Raw genomic sequence first — 25,810 nt, forward strand, 5'->3', positions numbered from 1 at the left:
CTTCTTAGTCTCTTAAAGAACAACATTGACAATAGCGTTCATTTCTTTGTATTCTATTTCTGGCATATCTACCAGTTTGTATTCTTAAGCTGTGTGCAGAAGTTCTTAATCTAGTGATAAGTCGTCTCAAATGATCAGGCAATATATCTAAATAATTTTCGTAACAAAAACTAATTTTACACACATTATATAATTCCAATACAGAACTTGTCTCTTTAGATACATACCACACCTGTATAAAACAATCACTTATTCGTTGTCTCAATATCGGGATAAAGTTTTTAAATACAATATCATGTGGGTTCACACAAAAGCTTTTAACATATGCTACCCAGTTACATAATCCTTTATTACAATCATTTAATGATAGCTGGTAAACTGAACGTAAAATAATATTTTCTGTGTGCAGCATCTTAAATACGTAAATAACGGGATACCTTCCTAACTCTCCTTATACACTAACAGTACAGGTAGTATTTCTTACTGACAATACATTTTTACAAAATTTTAAATGTATTCTTTCAATTTGTTTTGATTTTGTAAATCCCCATATTTCTGACGAATAACTCAAAATTGAGCCAACAAAAGAATCAAATAGCTGACATAATAACTTTGGTTTAAAACTATACTTTTTACAATTTAAAAGCAAAACATTAAGCGCCTTTAAAGCTTTACCTACAATGTATTCCTGATTTAAAGTAAAATTTCCGGTGTAATTGAAAACTGTTCCTAGATAATTAAAATCATTTACTACTTCAATATCATTACCATCATATGTCCAAAACTCATTTCCTAGTAAACCGCCTCTTTTCCTAAATACAACAATTTTAGTTTTATCTATATTTACTTCTAATCCCCAACTTTTACAATATTCATATAATTTATCTAAATGCATTTGTAATTCTTGAGGCGATTTTCCTAATACAACCATATCATCAGCAAATAATAGTAAAAGTAAGATAATTTCTTCTATATCAAGTCCAGAACTAATGTTATCTTGTAAAAATAATTCTAGGTCTTCTACGAACAGAGAAAAAAGTAGTGGCGACATTATCTCCCCTTGTCTTAAACCTACAGCATACTCAAAATAAGAGGAATAATCGTTACATGATCTAACACAGGATTTAACTTTTGTATACATGTCCCTAATAATTCTCAATAATTTACCTTGTATTCCTAACCTATACAATTTTAACCATAGTGCATTTCTATATATAGTATCAAAACATTTTTTTAAATCAACAAATACACAATATAATCTTTTATTTTCATTTAAATAGTGTTGCACAACATTCAACAGTATAAATAATGCATCTACAGTTGATTTACCTTTTCTAAAACCAAACTGCGCGTCAGATATAACATTGTTATTTTCACAAAAAGACGTGACACGCTTATTTAAAACTATTGTAAATAACTTAGAAAAACAACTAACTAATGTAATACCCCTATAATTGTTAACGTCATTCTTATCACCCTTTTTATGTAAAGGTATAATTACACCTTCCATCCATTTATCTGGAAAATACCCAGAATCTAAAATAGCATTAAAAATATCACAAATATGCGACCCTAAAATATCAATACTTTCAATCAAATATTCATTCAAGATAAAATCACTACCAAAAGCCTTACCCTTTTTTAGTTCTTTGGCAGCATTATAAATTTCTTGTACAGTTATAGTTTTGTCTAATTCTTCAAAACAACAATCTAAATTATTAAAATCATGGCTACTACAAAAACTTTCTGCGTCAAGATTCCTTTCCTGTAACACATCACTTCCTAGGGATGAGAAATAGGAACAAAATTCTTCAACAGATAAGTCGTTTGAAGATTTACTTTTCTTTTTAAAATAGCTCCAAAATACTTTAGGTTTTGCATGAATTAAATTTCCAATATCATTCATTTTCTTTTGTTTAAAAATACCCTTCTTTTTTCTACATAAATCTTTATACTGCTTTTTTAAATTACAAAACATTTCCCTATTCTGATCCGACTTAAACCTGTTAAAATCGTGTAAAGCATGTAGATACTGAATTCTTGCCCTTGAACATTCAATATCAAACCAGTCAGCCTGTTTTAAAACAGACTGTTCACTAAAATAAGGCTCATTCTTAAACACATATGATTTAGAAAACAATGGATCTGCGACCTCACGTAATACCTCAGAAAAATTATTCATAACGTTATTTACAGATTCTCTGCTATTCTTATCGATATTATTTGTTAAACGATTCAAATATGGTAATCTTGAAATAAGATGTGACCTAAATATACTCTTATATTTATCATCCCATTTATACCTGACCTCATTTTTTACCTTAATCTCATCCATGCGTTTCTTGCACCTCAATGTAAACAACACCCCCGCATGGTCACTAAATTCATTGAATGAATCAATAGTAAAGTTACATAATATATTAAAATAACATTCTTTTGTTAATAAATAATCGATAACGGACGCCCCGTTTGTATTTGCGAAAGTGTACATACCAGACATATCATTAAATAGACGACCGTTAACAATGCGCAAATTGTTTGCTTTACAAAGATCAAGAACCTTGACCCCAAAACTGTTACAGGATTTATCCATTGAGGCCCGTCTTAATGGTATATCGGGAACATAATCAATATCATCCATATTTCTATCAAAAATATCACATGTTATAAAATCATGTTTATTGCCAACGCGACTATTCCAATCTCCAACTAAATATACTGAACCTAAATTTTCAAAGTCATATATATCATTTTGTAAAATATCAAACAAGTCAACAGGGACAACACTATATGCTGGTGAATCTTGGCACCAAATATATAAACCACATATATAAACATCAGATTCAAAATGAAAAAACAAACGGTTTAACTTCAACCAAATAATAGTGTCATGATGTGTGCGAACCACTTCTATACCTGGCTTTAGACTTTCTTTAAAATACAAAACAGTACCTCCACTACATCTTTTCGCACTTCTATTTTGGAAACTTTCTGTAAAAGTTATGAGAAACATAATTTGAAAGTTCAATATCACTATCTTTACTGGTCCAAGATTCATATAAAAACACAATGTCATTTTTAGAAATCAAATTTACAAACTCACTGTCATTTTTCTTATCACAAGTTAATCCATTTACATTCCATGATAGAATATTCAGTTCATCCTCATTGAATCCCTATCTGGCCTCATCCACTTTCACTGGCTTTCCATCTACGTACAGAGTGTCGTAAGCTAGCCACGCCCTCTTTCCTGCTTGTTTGGCCTCCTTAAGTTTTGGAACTAGTTTTCGCCTTTTATCGTTTACCTTTTGGGAAATTGCTCATGACAAAAACAAACGTACCCTCCGAGGTAATTAACACACCGTGAACGATCCTTGTAACATTGAATTTTCTTCAAATCCGCACACTCATTTATGTCTGTATATTGATATAAACAAACATTATATGGTATTACCAAATCAAGCGTTATAAATAATCACACATTCATAGCTGTCCCAATTTTGACATACGTTCCAGCTAATCGCAGTATTCATTTCAATAATTAAAACTAAAATTGCATCGGAAAAAGAAATACAGTGTTCTGAAAACTTTGTTTATGTTTTTGAAAAATTTAATTATATCACGTAATACTATAATTATATAATTACATACATATATGGAGCAATCTATGGAGTGCCTGTGGATTACTTAAATAATTATTGTCATTATCTTCAGATATTCATATATGAATGATATAAAGAAAGTGATATTCATTGAGTGATAATAAGAGAGTGACATACATCGAATAATATAAAACCAGTGATAAACAATGAGTTATATGCAGTGTATGGTATGCAGTGAGTATAAAAAGTGAGTGATATACAGTGAGTGATGATCTATAATAAATGATATATTATGAGTGATTGATATAATGAGTGATATATTTTAAATGATATATAATAATTTATATATAATGAGTAATATATATTGTGAGTGGTATACAGTAACTGATATATAATGAGTGTGACTGATCTATAATGAGTGATATACTGTGAGTCATATACATATAATCATTGACTAGTATACAGTGAATGATCTGCAGTTAGTGATTTACAGTAACTGGGCATCGGTGAGTGAAATAAAATGAAAGATATACAATGGGTGATCTTCAATTACTGATAATATAAGTATATAACGTGAAAGTCATCAGTGAAACCCACAAATGGAACACAATACAATTTTATTATAGGACTACTGAAATCAAACAAAAAGAACGGAATATTTACACATATATCTGAAAAGAAAATGAAACCCTCCAATAATTATCTGATAAAAAATTGATAGAACTATCGCTAGTTTTTCTTTTTCAAAAATTACAAAAAAACTAGGTAATATTAGTTGCCTCTTGGACATAAACAAATTTTGAAAATGTGTTTACATAAAAGATGTTTTTGCTCAAACGTTCTGGTCGATCCCGAGTCACTATTTTCAATATCTTACATTCTTATTAATATTCATCTTAAAATGAAATACGCGCAGTCTGATCAGGATCCATGCTGTTCGCTATCATTTTCACTACTTGTTATAGACTTTGTAAGCGAACAGCATGGATCCTGATCAGACTGCGCGGATGCGCAGGCTGGTGTGGATCCATGCTGGTCGCAAACCCATTATGTTGGTTTTGTCGTGACATGGCTCAATTTTAAGTTATCGGATAAACGCAATACCTTGACAATCCCGGCCTTGTTGCCCATTCGTGGAATTATCGGTGAACCCTTCACGACACTGGCATGTGAAAGTTCCATCAGTGTTGTTACAGATAGCTTGTAAGTGACAGTCGTTTGTGTAACGAGTACATTCATTAATGTCTTAAATTTTAAGTGAACAATTATGTGTATTATTAATCGGATATAAGTTGTTTATAAATAGTATATAAGTAACAATTAGGTTCTGATTAACAGTACAATATCATTCCGATGAAAATAGTGTTGTTACTCGAGGCATGTGCAATTCTTTTCTTCTTTATTCTCATTTTATAATAATGCAAACATTTCAAAGAAAAACATTTAACATGAACTAATTCTAATAAAAAGTAATAACTTATAAAACGAACGAAAATTTTAGAAACTGTCCCAATCAGTTCTTGTATTAGTTTTTGGAATACATTTAGAAGAAACAACGTCCTTAATTCTGTTACTATTTAAACCTATGTCAACTTTGTCAAAATTTCTTTAACAGATAATTTTTTATATCTCAGATGGTATATGTACCTTTGCAAACAGGGGCAGGTCTGCTCCAGTTACCACTTGAGTTACATGTGACCAAAACGGGGTCAGATGTTTCGTATCCTTGGTTACAGCTGTATGTAACGTAATCGTTATATTTATTGCCTGTTTTGGATAAAATCTTTCCTTGGTTTGGCCATTTCGGTTCACCACAGTCTGAGACAATATACAAAGAAAGTAAGTTATAGATGGACATATTTAGGGAAGATCTTTAACGTTCAATTAAGTAATCGCTGCCGCTGTTTATGACGAAATAGTATCAAATTAATCAAAACCAAATCAGGCTTCCGTGATATAACCAAGTAACTAAATGATATCATACAGCGTCATCTCAACTTTAAGACTTCGAGTTTACTTCCTTGATTCGATTGCAAATTTTATCTACTACAGTTCTATTTATATCTGACGTCTTACTCTATTGTGGTAATACAAATACTATACAATCACTAGTACTTTTGAAACACAATACGGTCAATTTTCCTGTTTAAGTAAAATTATTTTACTTAAAGTATTCGGATTTATTTGGCACTTTTGCCAACTTAAATTTATCTCAATTTGTGTATTAATTGCTATTAGCAAGTGTCTTGTCAATGGACACGTTTATGACGTCACATAATGACGTCAAACTTCAACGTGAAATTTGACGTCATATGGGATGAGAAGCGCTCTGACCACCATTGCGGTAACCCGTTGTTTTCTTTTCTTGGAAGTTTTTCCAATTTTCTTTTTATTTTCCCACCTCATTCATTCTATATGTACATTAAAAATGAAATTGTGATGTATATAATTCATAAAATTAACATTTGCTTTTATTTTCATTTGTTTTGTTGTAGTTACACAAACGTTCTTGCGATATCGAACCGAGACTCTCCGTTCCCCATTAACACAAAATATTGATAAAAATTTTATCAAATTAGGAAAAAAACGTTTTTTACCTTTCTGGTATACTGCCAGTCTATTTGTCATTCCGTAAGCAACTGCTTCCGAACGATACATCTAATTTGGTAGATTCATATTTAACAGAACAGTCAGTAAAAGTTTATTTAAAGTTTCCTTTTCTATGACACTATGTACCCGCACAATAATTACGTGATCTTAATACATATTGTTCATATTGCTCTTATTCATTCTGAATTTTGTAAGATCAGACGACTCGTCCCTAATTTTACATGACGAAGGTCAAGTAATCATAATCTTGCTTTCATTAATTTGACATTGAAAAATATATATCTTAGTCTAGTGTAATAATTTTCCGATGAATGCCGACGTTATACAATTATTTATTTACATTTACCTTTTATGATACATTGTGGGACTTCATGACTCCATTTACTGTTAGCTTGGCATACAGATGTTTTCGTTCCATTCATGTCGAAACCTTCGTCGCATTTGAAGGTCATCAATGACTGATATGAGGTTCCATTTGATAATTCAACAGAGCCATTCCTTGGCGTTCGAGGTCCACAATCTAAAGGTATTGAAGTAACTTATATATCAATATTTTTATCATAACTATATGGTTTAAAAAGGCAATCTAAAAGAAGCAATTTTGGAAACGGAAAACATGGTTATTGTGAAACAAAAAAAAATGCAATGAACAAATCTCATTGAATTTCTTTCAGCATCGTAACATATAGTTGCTCTATTCAATCACCGTAATTTAAGCGAATTTATTTCTGTGCTTATAAACCCAAACATATCCTACAACATTGCTCTAAAATCAATTAACATGTCTTAAAAACATACGCTTAATCTACATTTGTATATTATTTATCTAAATGTATATTTGCGTGTAATCGCATTTATCCAAGAAAAGACAAATCATGATTATATTTGATTCAAGGTTGTTTCTTTAATCACGATAATGACATTGTAGAGACAAATTTGTTAAAGAAGAATTATCCGATAATATTATATTGGAAGTGCAAAATCATGAAAGATGCTGTAAACTTGTAACATCTTTAACGCTCCCTAGCACCGGCTCAACCGGTATTCAATCTTCAACGCTAATTATGTTGGAATCAATAATACTGAAGAGCCAATAAAAACCAAAAAACACAACACTTAAGCCAAGTACAGGGCAACGTTTTACAACTACCACACGTCACATCTCTGTTGTGGAAAAGTGGAAATGTCCCGGAAGCAATGCAACCAACAAAAAAGTCTATTTTTGTGAAGTAATCTTAAATAGATTTCACATTTAAGGCAGGTGTTTTCGAGTAAATAATCTCAATATTGACTAAATGTATACATGTATATCTGACTTGTTGTTTATCATTAAATAAATTAATTTAAAATACAGCATTGACACAAACAACGAACCAAATGTTAGCAATTAATCAGGATACGTGTACATAGTTAGTATATGCGTTCAAATGATAACTACATCAATATTTTCAATTTTCATTTTTTAATCAACAGATTTCGATTTGACCTTCTCTTTTAATGGCATGCATAAACATGAGTAAAAGAATATATACAAATAATTATTTGATAGTTTTGATTTGAATTTTAAGGTATTGATGTTTCAATACTTATATTGCATTTATTGTTCTCTTGAATGCTTTTATTCTACAGTTTCACATGATTATTAAAACTATATGCGGGATAAAACCGTATGATTTTTTCTATCAATTCTTTTGATATGATATCGAAGAGGTAATTAGAGTGTAGCTTCTATTTGATTCACAATATGGTTCCAAATTTATGTTTTGTGGCCTTATTTTCAACTCCAAACGATCCATTTACAAGATTGAGCCGGAAAGTATCTAGACATTTTATTTACAATTCCAGAATATTTGGACCAAAACAGTAGCCTTTAGAGCATTAGAAAATGTTAGTATCCTGTCTGTGTGACCTAGTTTTTTTATCCCAGCTGACTTATATGCAAACCTGAGATATAAATTAGCGTAACGACCATTCTGACATAATTTCAGCATATCTGAACCAAAACAGTACCTGCTAGTGGCTGGAACGAAACAGTAGCTGACAGAGTGATAATAAGATTTTTCTTCATTTGCGCCTGTGTTTAATTTCTATGTCCGGTATTGAAACTCGTCCGAGCAATAATTGGGACAAAAATTCTGACCAAGTTAGGTTAAAGCTGAGTAAACAATGTGACCACTAAATGTTGACGGTCGACAGAGGACGGACATTCAACATTTGTAACAGCTCACACTAAGCCAGCTTGGGTGAGCTGCAATTCATCATCAAAACAAACGTGTGTTCTCATACATACATGTACAAGCTACATGGTGGTAAATATTCAAAAACATATTTCCTTTGAACAACCTTGAGTTTAATTGATGAGCTGTATTCCTTGCGAATGCTCATGGTGCCAGTCAATCAGTTTAGTAGGTCTTATTACAGACTAGATATACATGACATTTTGATGACCGAACATAAAAAGTTTTTATATCTTAAAAATAATTTTTCTTCGCAGACACGGTTTGATTGAGTCTCTTCATAAAAGATGCTGTAAACTTGTAACAACTTTAACGCTCCCTAGGACCGGCACAACCGGTATCCAATCTTCAACGCTAATTATGCTGGTTATTACTGAATAACCAAAAAAATACAACACTAAAGTAAAGTACATGGAAATGTTTTAAAGTTACCACACGTCACACCCCTGTTGTGGAAAAGTCTTATTTTGTGTGAATTAATCTTAAATAGAATTTTCATTTAAGGCAGTTGCTTTCGAGTAAATTATCCCAGTATTGACTAAATGTAGACATGTATATCTAACTTCTGTGATATCATTTTGTTAGTTTGTTTGTAACCATCGTTCCTGGAGAGTTACACTAGAACCAGACCCTTCCTCCGCGCTAAACTACCAAAGCATCTCCCGGGGATCGGACCCACGCCAGAGAGGAATCTGGAAAAATTCATCTAAAATACAGCATTGACACAACGTACCGAATGTTAGCAATTAATCAGGATACTTGTACATTGATAGGATATGCGTTTAAATGATGACTACATTAATATCTTTAAGTTTCACCTTTAATGCATTAGGTTTCGATTTGACCCTCTCTTTCATTGGCATGTATGCTTTCAATGACATGTATGAACATGAATAAAGGAATATAAAAAATCCTTTTGGATTGTTTTGATTTGACAGAGATCAAGGACGAATGTAAGAATAATTTTAAGGTATTGATGTTTCAATTCTTATATTGCATTTATTGTTCTCTTGAAGGCGTACTCTACAGTTTCACATGATCATTTAACCTATATGCGGGATAAAACCGTATAATTTTATCTGTCAATTCCTTTGATATGGTATTGAAGAGGTAATTAGGGTGTAGTTTTAAGGTTATCTACCCTACAAACAACATGTATATTCAATTATTGCCATTTTGCCATATGTGATTTCATTGATCGCATGTGTTTAATTGATGAATGCTCATGGATCATATGTGAATTATTGCAATATGAAGCTGCTTCTTCTTCATCATCATCAGCCTCGGGTGCCGCATAAAATGAAACAACACAGTTTAAGAAATACGAAGTTTAAATTTGTTTTCTGTATCTGTATTTAAAACTGTGAACTAAAATGTTTAGTCTGCTTTTTTGTTTCATTATAATAAGTAAAATACATAGTCTAATTTATCTCAAAAGTCTCAACATCAATGCTTTTACATTAAGGATCTTCCTTCCATAGATTTTGAGTTTTCATATGATAAGTATTGTATAATAATGAAAAAAAATTAATTTGAAATTAACAAGTTTTATTCGTTTTAAATACAGCGGAATTCAAACCTTTTATTTTGCAATATGTTGTTTTGTTATCCCAGTCTCCTGAAGCTTCGCATTTTATGTTTGCTTGACCAATCATGTTGTAGCCCTCATCACAGATGTATGTAGCATTTGAACCGTAAACGGTACTGTTCTGATGAAAAACTATATCACCATTTGTTGGGGGTGATACTAGTCCACAGTCTGTACAATTCAAAGAATATTAATTTACATGACTTTGGAAAAAATTAAATCAATCAATCTGTATCCAATCATTATTTTAAATTTTGATCAAACTAAGATGAGGATTTTTACTTTACATGATGACTGTTATATCGTTACGTGATTATTTAAGTCTTTTTTAATTACAAGGAAACTAATATTGTTAGCCCTGAATGAAGGCAGGTACAATGACAAAATTTCAAACTGATATCATAATATTCATCTGAACCTGAAAAAGTGCACATTGAAATAAGGCTTTTCAGAATTATATTTTCGCTGTGTCACTAAGTTTTTATTTTGCATAGACGACCTACATTCGAACTTGACATGGAACTCATTTGAATCTAGCTGACAAATTTCCAAGAAATTCAGGTTGAAAATATTACATTTCCTTTCAGTGTTTACAATGCTTTTCGACAACGGGTTATGTGACCTAATTTTTACCAAAGATGAACCATATTCAAAGTTGAGCAGAATATTAACATAACAATCTTTCTGACCAGGTTTCTTGATATTTGTGCTGGAAATATTGCCTCCAGAGTGTTATCTAGGTTTTGCAATAATTGAGGCTATGCGGTTTTGCAAAAAATAAGGCTATGCGACCCAGTTTTTGAACCTCGATGACCCATATTCGATCATGACCTAGAAATCATAGGTGCAACGTTTCTGACATTTTACCATATATTTTGAAATAAAAACTAAAAATCTCAATAGATTTAACAAGGCTTTTCCAAAGTTGTGTGACAAAAGTTTTGAAAGTAGATAAATAATACGCAATTTTTTGGTACACATTATCGTATCTGACAACATATCATGATATAATGGACAAAAATGTAACCTGTAGTCTTGCAGTTTATCAGCAATGTTGTTTTCAACTACAAGTATATTTGTGCTGTGTGGCTCAATTTATGACCCAAGAGGAACCCTCCCCTGCTTTTGAACTTGCGATAGAAATTAGCTTACAAATTTCATGTGATATTTCGACTAAAATATATCTTCTGGAGTGTTATACATTTTGTCTTCATATTTAGGCTTTGTGAAATAGTTTATGACCAAAAGTAATCCATTTTCTAACTTGTTCTTGAAATAACTGCAGGAATCTGATATAATTCCAATACATTTGGCCTGAAAATGTTTCCGCAAGCAAGTTGTTTATACGATTTTTCGATGTTTGGGCTGTGTCTAGTTTTTTTCCCAAGATGACCAATATTCCAACTTCGACTAGTAATGATCTTGACAAACTTTTCTGACCAGTTTCCATTTTTTTTGCATCTGAAAAGTAGCTTCTATTTGATTCACAATGTGGTTCCATATTTATGTTTTGTGGCCTTATTTTCAACTACAAACGACCAATTTACAAGATTGAGCCGGAAAGTATCTAGACATTTTATTTACAATTCCAGAATATTTGGACCAAAACAGTAGCCTTTAGAGCATTAAAAAAGGTCAGTATCCTGTCTGTGTGACCTAGTTTTTTATCCCAGCTGACTTATATGCAAACCTGAGATATAAATTAGCGTAACGACCTTTCTGGCATAATTTCAGCATATCTGAACCAAAACAGTACCTGCTAGTGGCTGGAACGAAACAGTAGCTGCTAGAGTATTAATAAGACTTTTCTTCATTTGCGCCTGTGTTTAATTTCTATGTCCGGTATTGAAACTCGTCCGAGCAATAATTTGGAGAAAAATTCTGACCCAGTTAGGTTAAATCAGAGTAAAAAATATGACCACTAAATGTTGACGGACGACAGAGGGCGAACATTCAACATTTGTTACATCTCACACTAAGCCAGCTTGGGTGAGCTGCAATTCATCATTAAAACAAACGTGTGTTCTCATACACACATGTACAAGCTACATGGTGGTAAATATTCAAACAAAATTTTCCTTTGAACAACCTTGAGTTAAATTGATGAGCTGTATTCCTTGTGAATGCTCATGGTGCCAGTCAATCAGCTTAGTAGGTCCTATTACAGACTACTAGATATACATGACATTTTGATGACCGAACATAGTAAATTTTTATATCTTAAAAATAATTTTTCTTCGCAGACACGGTTTGATTGAGTCTCTTCATAAAAGATCTGTAAACTTGTAACAACGTGAACGCTCCCTAGGACCGGCACAACCGGTATCCAATCTTCAACGCTTATTATGCTGGTAATTACTGAATAACCAAAACAAGAGCTGTCGGTAGGACAGCAACGCTCGACTATTCTTAGTGCTTGATAGTAAAAAAAATGCTTGATACAGTTACCTCCTCCTGTTTACAGGTTGGGGTCATGATGGTGAACAAGTGTGCAAAGTTTCAAAGCCATATGTCAATGGACTTTGAAAATATTTGAACTATTACAAAAACTTTAACGTAAATTCTAAGTCGAAAAAGGGGCATAATTCTGTCAAAATGCTTGATAGAGTTACCTCCCCCTGTCTACAGGTTGGGGTCATGATGGTGAACAAGTGTGCAAAGTTTCAAAGCCATATGTCAATGGACTTTGAAAATATTTGAACTATTACAAAAAGTTTAACGTAAATTCTAAGTCGAAAAAGGGGCATAATTCTGTCAAAATGCTTGATAGAGTTACCTCCTCCTGTCTACAGGTTGGGGTCATGATGGTAAACAAGTGTGCAAAGTTTCAAAGCCATATGTCAATGGACTTTGAAAATATTTGAACTATTACAAAAACTTTAACATAAGTGGTTACGCCGACGCCGACGCCGAGGCTCGGGTGACTGCAATAGCTCTACTTATTCTTATCGAATAGTCGAGCTAAAAATACAACACTAAAGTCAAGTACAGGGCAATGTTTTACAGTTACCATACGTCACACCCTTGTTGTGGAAAAGTGGAAAAGTATTTTTTGTTTGAATAAATCTTAAATAGAATTCTCATTTAAGGCAGTTGCTTTCGAGTAAATTATCCCAGAATTGACTTTTGTTTGTTTGGATTTTTACGGCACGTCAACACATAACTGGCCATATCGTGCCGAATGCTATAATAGGCTTAAAATATTATGTAAAACATTGTAAATGACAATAGAAATGAGCCAATTAGATCCTAGAATACAAATTTATCTCTTTTAAATAATCAATTATGTTTTTTGATGGAATTGTATTAAAAAGTTCTTTGAGTGAATTTACAGAATAAAATCTATTACGGGCCTGTGAAAAATCATGACATTCAAGAAGAAAATGCTTGACAGTAAAATTTTCATTACAACCTACACAGAAAGGGGCATTGTCATTTGTGAGGAGATAAGAGTGGGTAATTTTAGTGTGTCCAATTCGGCATCGAAGAAGAACTGTTTGATCACGGCGGTTTGACAGAGATAGAGATGGTGACATATCAAGAGATGGGTTTATATCGTGAAGTTTATTAAAAACGGCATTGTCCCAATTTGCTTTCCATTCAGATGATACGAGTTTATTTATAGCCGGTCTAAAATCACAAGCAGGTAACAATAAGTCAGTTTTTTGAAAATTTAATGATTGTTTAGCTAAAGCATCAACTTTTTCATTTCCTCGTATTCCTACATGGCTTGGAATCCAATATAATTTAATATATTTTGTTTTTAGTATATCATGAAAGCGTAAAAGAAGTTTTTTTACCATGATATTGTCAGATTTTTTTATTTTTAATGGATATTAAAACAGAAAGCGAGTCAGAAAATATCACAAATTTATCGTGGGTATGCTGTGCTAGAATTGACTAAATGTAGACATGTATATCTAACTTATGTGATATCATTTTGTTAGTTTGTTTGTAACCATCGTTCCTGGAGAGTTACACTAGAACCAGACCCTTCCTACGCGCTAAACTACCAAAGCATCTCCCGGCTATCGGACCCACGCCAGAGAGGAATCTGGAAAAATTCATCTTAAATATAGCATTGACACAACGTACCGAATGTTAGCAATTAATCAGGATACGTGTACATTGTTAGGATATGCGTTCAAATGATGACTTCATTAATATTTTTAAGTTTCACTTTTAATGCATCAGGTTTCGATTTGACCCTCTCTTTCAATGATATGTATGAACATGAGTTAAGGAATATAAAACATCCTTTTGGATTGTTTTGATTTGACAGAGATCAAGGACGAATGTAAGAATAATTTTAAGGTATTGATGTTTCAATTTTTATATTGCATTTATTGTTCTCTTGAAGGCGTATACTACATTTTCACATGATCATTTAACCTATATGCGGGATAAAACCGTATGATTTTATCTGTCAATTCCTTTGATATGATATTGAAGAGGTAATTAGGGTGTAGTTTTAAGGTTATCTACCCTACAAACAACATGTATATTCAATTATTGCCATTTTGTCATATAGGATTTCATTGATCGCATGTGTTTAATTGATGAATGCTCATGGATCATATGTGAATTATTGCAATATGAAGCTGCTTCTTCTTCATCATCATCAGCCTCGGTTACCGCATAAAACGAAACAACACAGTTTAAGAAATACGAAGTTTAAATTTGTTTTCTGTATCTGTATTTAAAACTGTGAACTAAAATATTTAAGCTGCTTTTTTGTTTCATTATAATAAGTAAAATACATAGTCTAATTTATCTCAAAAGTGTCAACATTAATGCTTGTACATTAAGGATCTTAATTCCTTAGATTTTGAGTTTTCATATGATAAGTTTTGTATAATAATAAAAAAATTAATTTGTAATTAACAAGTTTTATTTGTTTTAAATACAGAGGAATTCAAACCTTTTATTTTGCAATATGTTGTTTTGTTATCCCAGTCTCCTGAAGCTTCGCATTTTATGTTTGCTTGACCAATCATGTTGTAGCCCTCATCACAGATGTATGTAGCATTTGAACCGTAAACGGTACTGTTCTGATGAAAAACTATATCACCATTTGTTGGGGGTGATACTAGTCCACAGTCTGTACAATTCAAAGAACATTAATTTACATGACTTTGGAAAAAAATAAATCAATCCATCCCTATCCAATTATTATTTTAATTTTTGATTAAACTAAGATGAGGATTTTTACTTTACATGATGGCTCTTATATCGTTACGTGATTATTTAAGTCTTTTTTAATGACAAGGAAACTAATATTGTTAGCCCTGAATGAAGGCAGGTACAATGACAAAATTTCAAACTGATATCATAATATTCATCTGAACCTGAAAAAGTGCACATTGAAATAAGGCTTTTCAGAATTATATTTTGGCTGTGTCACTAAGTTTTTATTTTGCATCCATAGACGACCTACATTCGAACTTGACATGGAACTCATTTGAATCTAGCTGACAAATTTCCAAGAAATTCAGGTTGAAAATATTACATTTCCTTTCAGTGTTTACAATGCTTTTCGATAACGGGTTATGTGACCTAATTTTTACCAAAGATGAACCATATTCAAAGTTGAGCAGAATATTAACATAACAATCTTTCTGACCAGGTTTCTTGACATTTGTGCTGGAAATGTTGCCTCCAGAGTGTTATCTATGTTTTGCAATAATTGAGGCTATGCGGTTTTGCAAAAATTAAGGCTATGCGACCCAGTTTTGTTTTTGAACCTCGATGACCCATATTCGATCATGACCTAGAAATCATAGGTGCAACGTTTCTGACATTTTACCATAGATTTTGGAATAAAAACTAAAAATCTCAATAGATTTAACAAGGCTTTTCCAAAGTTGTGTGACAAAAGTTTTGAAAGCAGATAAATAATACGCAATTTTTGCGTACACATTATCGTATCTGTCAACATATCATGATATACTGGACAAAAATGTAACCTGTAGTCTTGCAGATTATCAGCAATGTTGTTTTCAACTATATTTGTGCTGTGTGGCTCAATTTATGACCCAAGAGGAACCCTCCCCTGCTTTTGAACTTGCGATAGAAATTAGCTGACAAATTTCATGTGATACTTCGTCTAAAATATATATTCTGGAGTGTTATACATTTTGTCTTCATATTTAGTCTTTGTGAAATAGTTTATGACCAAACGTAATCCATTTTCTAACTTGTTCTTGAACTAATTGCAGGAATCTGATATAATGCCAAGACATTTGGCCTGAAAATGTTTCCGCAAGCAAGTTGTTTATACGATTTTTCGATGTTTGGGCTGTGTCTAGTTTTTTTCCCAAGATGACCAATATGCCAACTTCGACTAGTAATGATCTTGGCAAACTTTTCTGACCAGTTTCCATTTTTTTTTGCATCTGAAAAGTAGCTTTTATTTGATTCACAATATGGTTCCATATTTATGTTTTGTGGCCTTATTTTCAACTACAAACGACCAATTTACAAGATTGAGCCAGAAAGTATCTAGACATTTTTTTACAATTCCAGAATATTTGGACCAAAACCGTAGCCTTAAGAGCATTAAAAAAGGTCAGTATCCTGTCTGTGTGACCTAGTTTTTTTTATCCAAGCTGACTTATATGCAAACCTGAGATATAAATTAGCGTAACGACCTTTCTGGCATAATTTCAGCATATCTGCACCAAAACAGTACCTGCTAGTGGCTGGAACGAAACAGTAGCTGCTAGAGTATTGATAAGATTTTTCTTCATTTGCGCCTGTGTTTAATTTCTATGTCCGGTATTGAAACTCTACCGAAAATAATTTGGACAAAAATTCTGACCAAGTTAGTTAAATCTGAGTAAAAAATGTGACCACTAAATGTTGATGGACGACAGAGGGCGGACATTTAACATTTGTTACATCTCACACTAAGCCAACTTGGGTGAGCTGCAATTCATCATCAAAACAAACGTGTTCTCATACACACATGTACACAATACATGGTGGTAAATATTAAAAAAAAATCCTTTGAACAACCTTGAGTTAAATTGATGAGCTGTATTCCTTGCGAATGCTCATGGTGCCAGTCAATCAGCTTAGTAGGTCTTATGACAGACTACTAGATATACATGACATTTTGATGACCGAACATAAAAATTTTTAATATCTTAAAAATAATTTTTCTTCGCAGACACGGTTTGATTGAGTCTCATCATAAAATATGCTGTAAACCTGTAACAACTTGAACGCTCCCTAGGACCGGCACAACCGGTATCCAATCTTCAACGTTTATTATGCTGGTTATTACTGAATAACCAAAAAAAATACAACACTAAAGTCAAGTACAGGGCAATGTTTTACAGTTACCATACGTCACACCCCTGTTGTGGAAAAGTCCTTTTTTTGTTTGAATAAATCTTAAATAGAATTCTCATTTAAGGCAGTTGCTTTCGAGTAAATTATCCCAGTATTGACTAAATGTAGACATGTATATCTAACTTATGTGATATCATTTTGTTAATTTGTTTGTAACCATCGTTCCTGGAGAGTTACACTAGAACCAGACCCTTCCTCTGCGCTAAACTACCAAAGCATCTCCCGGCTATCGGACCCACGCCAGAGAGGTATCTGGAAAAATTCATCTTAAATATAGCATTGACACAACGTACCGAATGTTAGCAATTAATCAGGATACGTGTACATTGATAGGATATGCGTTTAAATGATGACTACATTAATATTTTTAAGTTTCACCTTTAATGCATCAGGTTTCGATTTGACCCTCTCTTTCAATGACATGTATGAACATGAGTTAAGGAATATAAAAAATCCTTTTGGATTGTTTTGATTTGACAGAGATCAAGGACGAATGTAAGAATAATTTTAAGGTATTGATGTTTCAATTCTTATATTGCATTTATTGTTCTCTTGAAGGCGTATTCTACAGTTTCACATGATTATTTAACCTATATGCGGGATAAAACCGTATGATTTTATTATGATATTGAAGAGGTAATTAGGGTGTAGTTTAAAGGTTATCTACCCTACAAATAACATGTATATTCAATTATTGACATTTTGTCATATATGATTTCATTGATCGCATGAGTTTAATTGATGAATGCTCATGGATAATATGTGATTTATTGCAATATTAAGCTGCTTCTTCATCATCATCATTCGTGCCGCATAAAACGAAACAACACAGTTTAAGAAATACGAAGTTTAAATTCGTTTTCTGTATCTGTATTTACGATCTACTTTCGAACTTGACATGGAACTCATTTGAATCTAGCTGACAAATTTCCAAGAAATTCAGGTTGAAAATATTACATTTCCTTTCAGTGTTTGCAATACTTTTCGATAACGGGCTATGTGACCTAATTTTTACCAAAGATGAACCATATTCAAAGTTGAGCAGAATATTAACATAACAATCTTTCTGACCAGGTTTCTTGATATTTGTGCTGGAAATATTGCCTCCAGAGTGTTATCTATGTTTTGCAATAATTGAGGCTATGCGCTTTTGCAACATTTAAGGCTATGCAACCCAGTTTTTGAACCTCGATGACCCATATTCGATCATGACCTAGAAATCATAGGTGCAACGTTTCTGACATTTTACCATAGATTTTGGAATAAAAACTAAAAATCTCAATAGAATTAACAAGGCTTTTCCAAAGTTGTGTGACAAAAGTTTTGAAAGCAGATAAATAATACGCAATTTTTGGGTACACATTATCGTATCTGACAACATATCATGATATACTGGACTAAAATGTAACCTGTAGTCTTGCAGTTTATCAGCAATATTGTTTTCAACTATATTTGTGCTGTATGGCTCAATTTATGACCCAAGAGGAACCCTCCCCTGCTTTTGAACTAGCGATAGAAATTAGCTTACAAATTTCATGTGATATTCCGACTGAAATATATCTTCTGGAGTGTTATACATTTTGTCTTCGTATTTAGGCTTAAATTTGTGAAATAGTTTATGACCAAACGTTATCCATTTTCTAACTTGTTCTTGAAATAATTGCAGGAAACTGATATAATTCCAAGACATTTGGCCTGAAAATGTTTCCGCAAGCAAGTTGTTTATACGATTTTTCGATGTTTGGGCTGTGTCTTGTTTTTTTCCCAAGATGACCAATATTCAAACTTCGACTAGTAATAATCTTGACAAACTTTTTTGACCAGTTTCCATGTTGTATTTTTTTGCATCTGAAAAGAAGCTTCTATTTGATTCACAATATGGTTCCATATTTATGTTTTGTGGCCTTATTTTCAACTACAAACGACCCATTTACATGATTGAGCCAGAAAGTATCTAGACATTTTATTTACAATTCCAGAATATTTGGACGAAAACCGTAGCCTTAAGAGCATTAAAAAAGTTCAGTATCCTGTCTCTGTGACCTAGTTTTTTTTATCCCAGCTGACTTATATGCAAACCTGAGATATAAATTAGCGTAACGGCCTTTCTGGCATAATTTCAGCATATCTGCACCAAAACAGTACCTGCTAGTGGCTGGAACGAAACAGTAGTTGCTAGAGTATTATTAAGATTTTTCTTCATTTGCACCTGTGTTTAAATTCTATGTCCGGTATTGAAACTCGTCCGAGCAATAATTGGGACAAAAATTCTGACCAAGTTAGGTTAAATCTGAGTAAAAAATGTGACCACTAAATGTTGACGGACGACAGAGGGCGGACATTCAACATTTGTTACATCTCACACTAAGCCAGCTTGGGTGAGCTGCAATTCATCATCAAAACAAACGTGTTCTCATACACACATGTACAAGCTACATGGTGGTAAATATTCAAAAAAAATCCTTTGAACAACCTTGAGTTAAATTGATGAGCTGTATTCCTTGCGAATGCTCATGGTGCCAGTCAATCAGCTTAGTAGGTCTTATTACGGACTACTAGATAAACATGACATTTTGATGACCGAACATAAAAAGTTTTTATATCTTAAAAATATTTTTTCTTCGCAGACACGGTTTGATTGAGTCTCTTCATAAAAGATGCTGTAAACTTGTAACAACTTGAACGCTCCCTAGGACCGGCACAACCGGTATCCAATCTTCAACGCTTATTATGCTGGTTATTACTGAATAACCAAAAAAAAAATACAACACTAAAGTCAAGTACAGGGCAATGTTTTACAGTTACCATACGTCACACCCCTGTTGTGGAAAAGTCTTTTTTTTTTTTTGAATAAATCTTAAATAGAATTCTCAATTAAGGCAGTTGCTTTCGAGTAAATTATCCCAGTATTGACTAAATGTAGACATGTATATCTAACTTATGTGATATCATTTTGTTAATTTGTTTGTAACCATCGTTCCTGGAGAGTTACACTAGAACCAGACCCTTCCTACGCGCTAAACTACCAAAGCATCTCCAGGGGAACGGACCCACGCCAGAGAGGATTCTGGAAAAATTCATCTAAAATATAGCATTGACACAACGTACCGAATGTAAGCAATTAATCAGGATACGTGTACATTGTAAGGATATGCGTTTAAATGATGACTTCATTAATATTTTTAAGTTTCACTTTTAATGCATCAGTTCGATTTGATCCTGTTTTTCAATGACATGTATGAACATGAGTAAAGGAATGTAAAAAATCCTTTTGGATTGTTTTGATTTGACAGAGATCAAGGACGAATGTAAGAATAATTTTAAGGTATTGATGTTTCAATTCTTATATAGCTTTTATTGTTCTCTTGAAGGCGTATTCTACAGTTTCACATGATCATTTAACATATATGCGGGATAAAACCGTATGATTTTATCTATCAATTCTTTTGATATGATATTGAAGAGGTAATTAGGAAGTAGTTTTAAGGTTATCTACCCTACAAACAACATGTATATTCAATTATTGCCATTTTGCCATATATGATTTCATTGATCGCATGTGTTTAATTGATGAATGCTCATGGATCAATATGAAGTTGCTTTTTCTTCATCATCATCAGCCTCGGTCGCCGCATTAAATGAAACAACACAGTTTAAGAAACACGAAGTTTAAATTTGTTTTCTGTATCTGTATTTAAAACTGTGAACTAAAATATTAAGCTGCTTTTTGTATCATTATAATAAGTAAAAACATAGTCTAATTTATCTCAAAAGTCTCAACATTTTAATGCTTGTACATTAAGGATCCTACTCCCTTATTTGAAATGTACAAGTTTTATTCGTTTTAAATACAGTGGAATTCAAACCTTTTATTTTGCAATATGTTGTTTTGTTATCCCAGTCTCCTGAAGCTTCGCATTTTATGTTTGCTTGACCAATCATGTTGTAGCCCTCATCACAGATGTATGTAGCATTTGAACCGTAAACGGTACTGTTCTGATGAAAAACTATATCACCATTTGTTGGGGGTGATACTAGTCCACAGTCTGTACAATTCAAAGAATATTAGTTTACATGACTTTGGAAAGAATTAAATCAAGCCATATCTATCCAATTATTATTTTCATATTTGACTAAACTAAGATGATGATTATTGTTTCCAGCATAAGCTTGTATCTCTTTTCATAAGGAACTCACTATACGTGATGACACTTATACCGTTTCGTGATTATTAAAAGACATTTTCGGTAGTTTTCTGTGCGCATCGTTATGCGCTTCCAAGAAAGATAATCATGGATAATTACTCTTCAAATGAAGGTCAAGTTGAATAGTATTCGGATAAGTGTTTGAGTTTCGGCTATAAGCAAATAATGAGTAAATAATACAGAATAGATATTTCTAAATGTTCAAATGGAGATCGGTTCAAAAGAATAAGAGGTAGTTTAGACAACATCACATAAAGGATTTCTCCAAGCATTAGTACGACAGTATTGATGATAATTCTGCGCGCGTTACCCCACCCACTTGTGGTATAGTGACGAAAGTGGGTCGCGTCTTGATTACTGGCAGACAACTGGGCAAAGAAGTTTAAAATCATATATTTTAAAAATATTGAATAAAAAAACAAAATTACCAAGAAATTTTCCGAATTTCATTATTTTCTTTGTAAATTTCTGAATACTTGCTTACAGTTCGGGTATGTTAGTCGAGTGAAAAAATAATATGGCCCTAGATATGTTTTAAAAAGATATTCAGTATCATTTACTCAATATGACATCAAAAGAAAAAGAAATTTATATTACAACATGTTTTTGTTGTATATTTGACAATACATTTAGTATAACACTGATATTTCTTAAGAAAGCGTGGTAATTTGGACAATTGGTAATGCGGTAATCATGGAAACTGCCCGTTTACAAAAAACTAACACGTCAACATAATTATATATTTTATCTCTATTTTTGAATCCACCATCAAATGTTACTTGATACATCAATAATGTAGAAAATTCTATGAAAGAAATTTCTTGATAGCTTTCATTTTTTTACAGATTTCTTGTTTATTTTTCTGAATTTTTGTTTAGTTAAAAAGAATGAAAACTTATTTTTTAAAGAAATATGTTCCAATTATCGTTTGTTTTATACAGAACCCTAAGATAAAGCAAGCTTTGTATTAAATAATGTTTATTGTGAGCGTTATAAGCTATTTTATACATTGTTATAACACAGTTTGGCTATTTTGACAATTTTGAGATATACAGTTACCATGGAAACTGCCATTTTTCAAAAAATCCAACACGCCAACATATATTTTTCTATTTCTTTTTGAATTTGTCATTAAATTTTTCACAACATATAGAAAAATGAGAAAATCCTATGAAACACTTTTTTCAATATCTCTAATTATTCTCAAAATTCATGTTTATTTTTCTAATTTTTTGTTCGGTTGAGGAACATGGATAACTCATTTTTTAAAGAAATATGTTCAGATTATCGTTTGTTTAATACAGAATCATTAGATAAGATTATCTTTGCATAAAACAATGCTCGTTGTGTGTTTTAAGCTATCTTATACATTTTCAATTCGTTATAACACAGTTATCTTGACAGTCTTTAGACATAGGGTTACCATGGAAACTGCCATTTTACAAGAAATCCAACACGTCAACATATATTTTTCTTTTTCTTTTTATATTCGTCATTAAATTTAACTCATCATACAAAAAATTTAGAAAAATCTATGAAAGGATTAATTTTTCATTAAACTGTAGAAAATGTCTTTAAGTCTTTTAATGACATGGACAATAATATTGTTAGCCCTGAATGAAAGCAGGTACAAAATTCAATAATTTAAGCCGTGCGACCCAGTTTTTGAGCCTCGGTGACCCATATTGGAATTATAGGTGCAACGTTTCTGACATATTACCATAAAAATCTCAAAAGAGTAAACAAGGCTTTTACAAAGTTGTGTGACAAAATCTTTCAAAGCAAATGAATAATACTCAATTTTGGGCGAGACATTATCGTATCAACCATTCTGACAAAATATCATGATATATTGCACAAAAATGTAACCTGTAGTCTTGCAGTTTATTAACAATGTATTTCATCCATATTTGGGCTGTGGCCCAATTTATGACCCAAGAGGAACCCTTCTCTGCTTTTGAACTTATCTTACAGTTTTTATGGGATATTTCGACTGAACATGCATCTTCTGGAATTTTATATAGTTTTTTTTCCATATTGGGCTTTGTCAACTAGTTTATGACCAAAAGTAAACCATTTTCTAACTTCTACTTGAAATCATTGCAACAACCTTTCTGATAAAATTCCAAGACAATGAAAATGATATCCCATGTGTAAGATTTTTGATGTTTGGGCTGTGTCTAGTTTTTTTACCAAAGATGACCGATATTCGAACTACCACTAGTTATCATCTTGACAACCTTTCTGACCAGTTTCCATGTTGTTGTTTCTTTTTGTTTGTTTTTTGTACCGGAAAAGTAGCTTCTATTTGATTCACAAGGTATTTCCTAATTTTCAACTCCAAATGACCCATTTAAGAAAATTGAGCTAGAATGTATCTAGACATTTTATTTACAATTTCCAGAATATTCGGGCCAAAACAGTAGCCTTTACAGCATGAAAAAGGTCAATATCTTGTCTGTGTGACCTATTTGTTTTATCCCAGCTGACTTATATACAAACCTGAGATATAAATAAGTGTAACGACTTTTCTGACACATTTTCAGGATATTTGGACCAAAACAGTAGCTGCTAGTGAAAATTGAAAAGTGTAAGTCTGTGTAAAGTGCCATATTGATATCTAATGTTCATCATATAGAATTCAAATAGATTCAATGATATAAAAGGACCACAAAATTACAGCAACACTAAAAGTAAGTGAAGGGAATTTTTGAATCCAGCCACATGGTATTATATACAACTGTAATTGGGATGAAAAGATTCTAAAACAGAGATGCCTTGGGAGTAATAAAATATGAACAGTAAATTATTGAAACACACGTTTTTATGTTGTTTTAAAGTTGTTTTGTTCAGAAATGAATACAAGAATGCTAAAATGATATATTTGCTGTTAAAACTGCAATTGCTTTCCATATAAATAACATTTTTTACCAGTGCACCGATAGCATGAAGTCTGTTTAACTACGTCATACAAAATAGTCGACCATTGTTTACATTCGTAATGAGCGAGAATTTCAGAGTAACAGAACTTTGTATTGTATTTAAAGAGGATTAACTGTTACTGAAATTGTTTATTCCTTCTTTTTTTCAAGTCAGTAAAGTTTTATCTGAAAAACACCTCGTATAAAATATGTACACCGGTATCGTGGAGACCCGGGCTACATGACATTTTGATGACTGAAAATAGTAAATTCCTGTATCTTCAAAATAACTTATCTTGTGTATTTTGCTAAAAAAGTATTGATAATCGAATTTATAAATCAGTATTATAATACTAAAAATGTCATACCTTTTATTTGACAATATGTTGTATGATCGCTCCATTCCCCAGTGTCCTTGCATTCTATAGTGTCAGACCCATTCAATTGATAGCCATTGTCACATATATATTCTGCCTTAGATGCAAATGTAGTCATGTTTGAGACATAGCTGATTGTACCATTAGATGGTGAAGGTAATTTCCCACAATCTTCAAATTGAACACAAAAAACAGAGAGTAAAATTAATTGCAAAATAGCAAAAAAAAACCTTACTAAAAGTGGTAAAATGTCAAAATTTAAAGTACATGTATTGCATGCTCGATTTATTGAATCATGCCCATTGACCGTAAAGAAAAGTGCAAGCGGTCGTCCATGCCATCAGAATTTACCGTAAATCCGGATTTGTTTTTCAGAAAGGTTGTCTCGGCCCGATTTCTCAAGCCCTCCAATTAAAAATTAAAAACGTTTCCAACTATAAATTTACTTATATTAAGTAAGGCATGTTAGTAATCTTTGTTTATTCGTTCTGTTTATAAAATGGCATAATTTTTATTTTGGTAAACCATTTTGATTCCAAAATGAAAGGGTTAAAAGTATACCACCGGCAATTTATGAACTTGAAATACTCGAATTACTTTTTATTGTGCAACTGTTAGCGTCGCCACTGAACACTGGCATTTTTTTCAGCGATTGTTTTGAAAAACAGTCGGATCCCAGCAGGGACATCGACCTGTTTCAACGTTTGAATTATGGTCAGATTTCAACTTGAAAATAAGGTTTGGTTTTATTCGATTTGGAGAGAAAAAAAAAAAAAAAAAAAAAAAAAAAAAAAAAAAAAAAAAAAAAACAAAAAAAAAGTTGAAACCCAACGTTGAAAATTTTCAAACGTTTGATACAACGTTGCAGCTTCAATTTGTTGGCCCAAAACGTTGTGTTTCAATTTGTCATTTCA

General features: G+C 32.2%; 1 protein-coding gene across 1 annotated transcript; it reads right to left on the bottom strand.

Annotated features, from left to right (window-relative positions):
• Positions 1–215: 215 nt before the first annotated feature.
• LOC132726971 (P-selectin-like) lies at positions 216–25,160 on the bottom strand. Its single transcript, XM_060712384.1, has 12 exons — positions 24,888–25,160; positions 21,260–21,439; positions 14,959–15,138; positions 10,029–10,208; positions 6,559–6,732; positions 5,250–5,420; positions 4,707–4,847; positions 3,306–3,417; positions 2,494–2,645; positions 1,636–1,782; positions 769–918; positions 216–232 (listed from the first exon to the last, which is right to left on the bottom strand). Exons 1-12 carry the CDS (start codon positions 25,012–25,014, stop codon positions 216–218), a joined length of 1,731 nt encoding a protein of 576 aa, XP_060568367.1. The 5' UTR covers positions 25,015–25,160.
• Between the last annotated feature and the right edge of the window lie 650 nt (positions 25,161–25,810).

The sequence above is a fragment of the Ruditapes philippinarum genome, unplaced genomic scaffold (genome assembly GCF_026571515.1).
Source record: "Ruditapes philippinarum isolate M1 unplaced genomic scaffold, ASM2657151v2 ctg7345_1_1_1_1, whole genome shotgun sequence".
In the NCBI taxonomy this organism is placed as follows: domain Eukaryota; kingdom Metazoa; phylum Mollusca; class Bivalvia; order Venerida; family Veneridae; genus Ruditapes; species Ruditapes philippinarum.

Bases quoted from the DNA above. Each gene is read 5' to 3' on its own strand.
- LOC132726971 (XM_060712384.1), bottom strand. From the start codon at position 25,014: ATGACTACATTTGCATCTAAGGCAGAATATATATGTGACAATGGCTAT. The intron at 6,733-10,028 runs GTTTGAATTCCG...CAATACCTTTAG, and splicing joins AACATATTGCAAAATAAAAG to ATTGTGGACCTCGAACGCCA. The intron at 3,418-4,706 runs GTATTGCGTTTA...ATCAATATACAG, and splicing joins ACAAGGCCGGGATTGTCAAG to ACATAAATGAGTGTGCGGAT.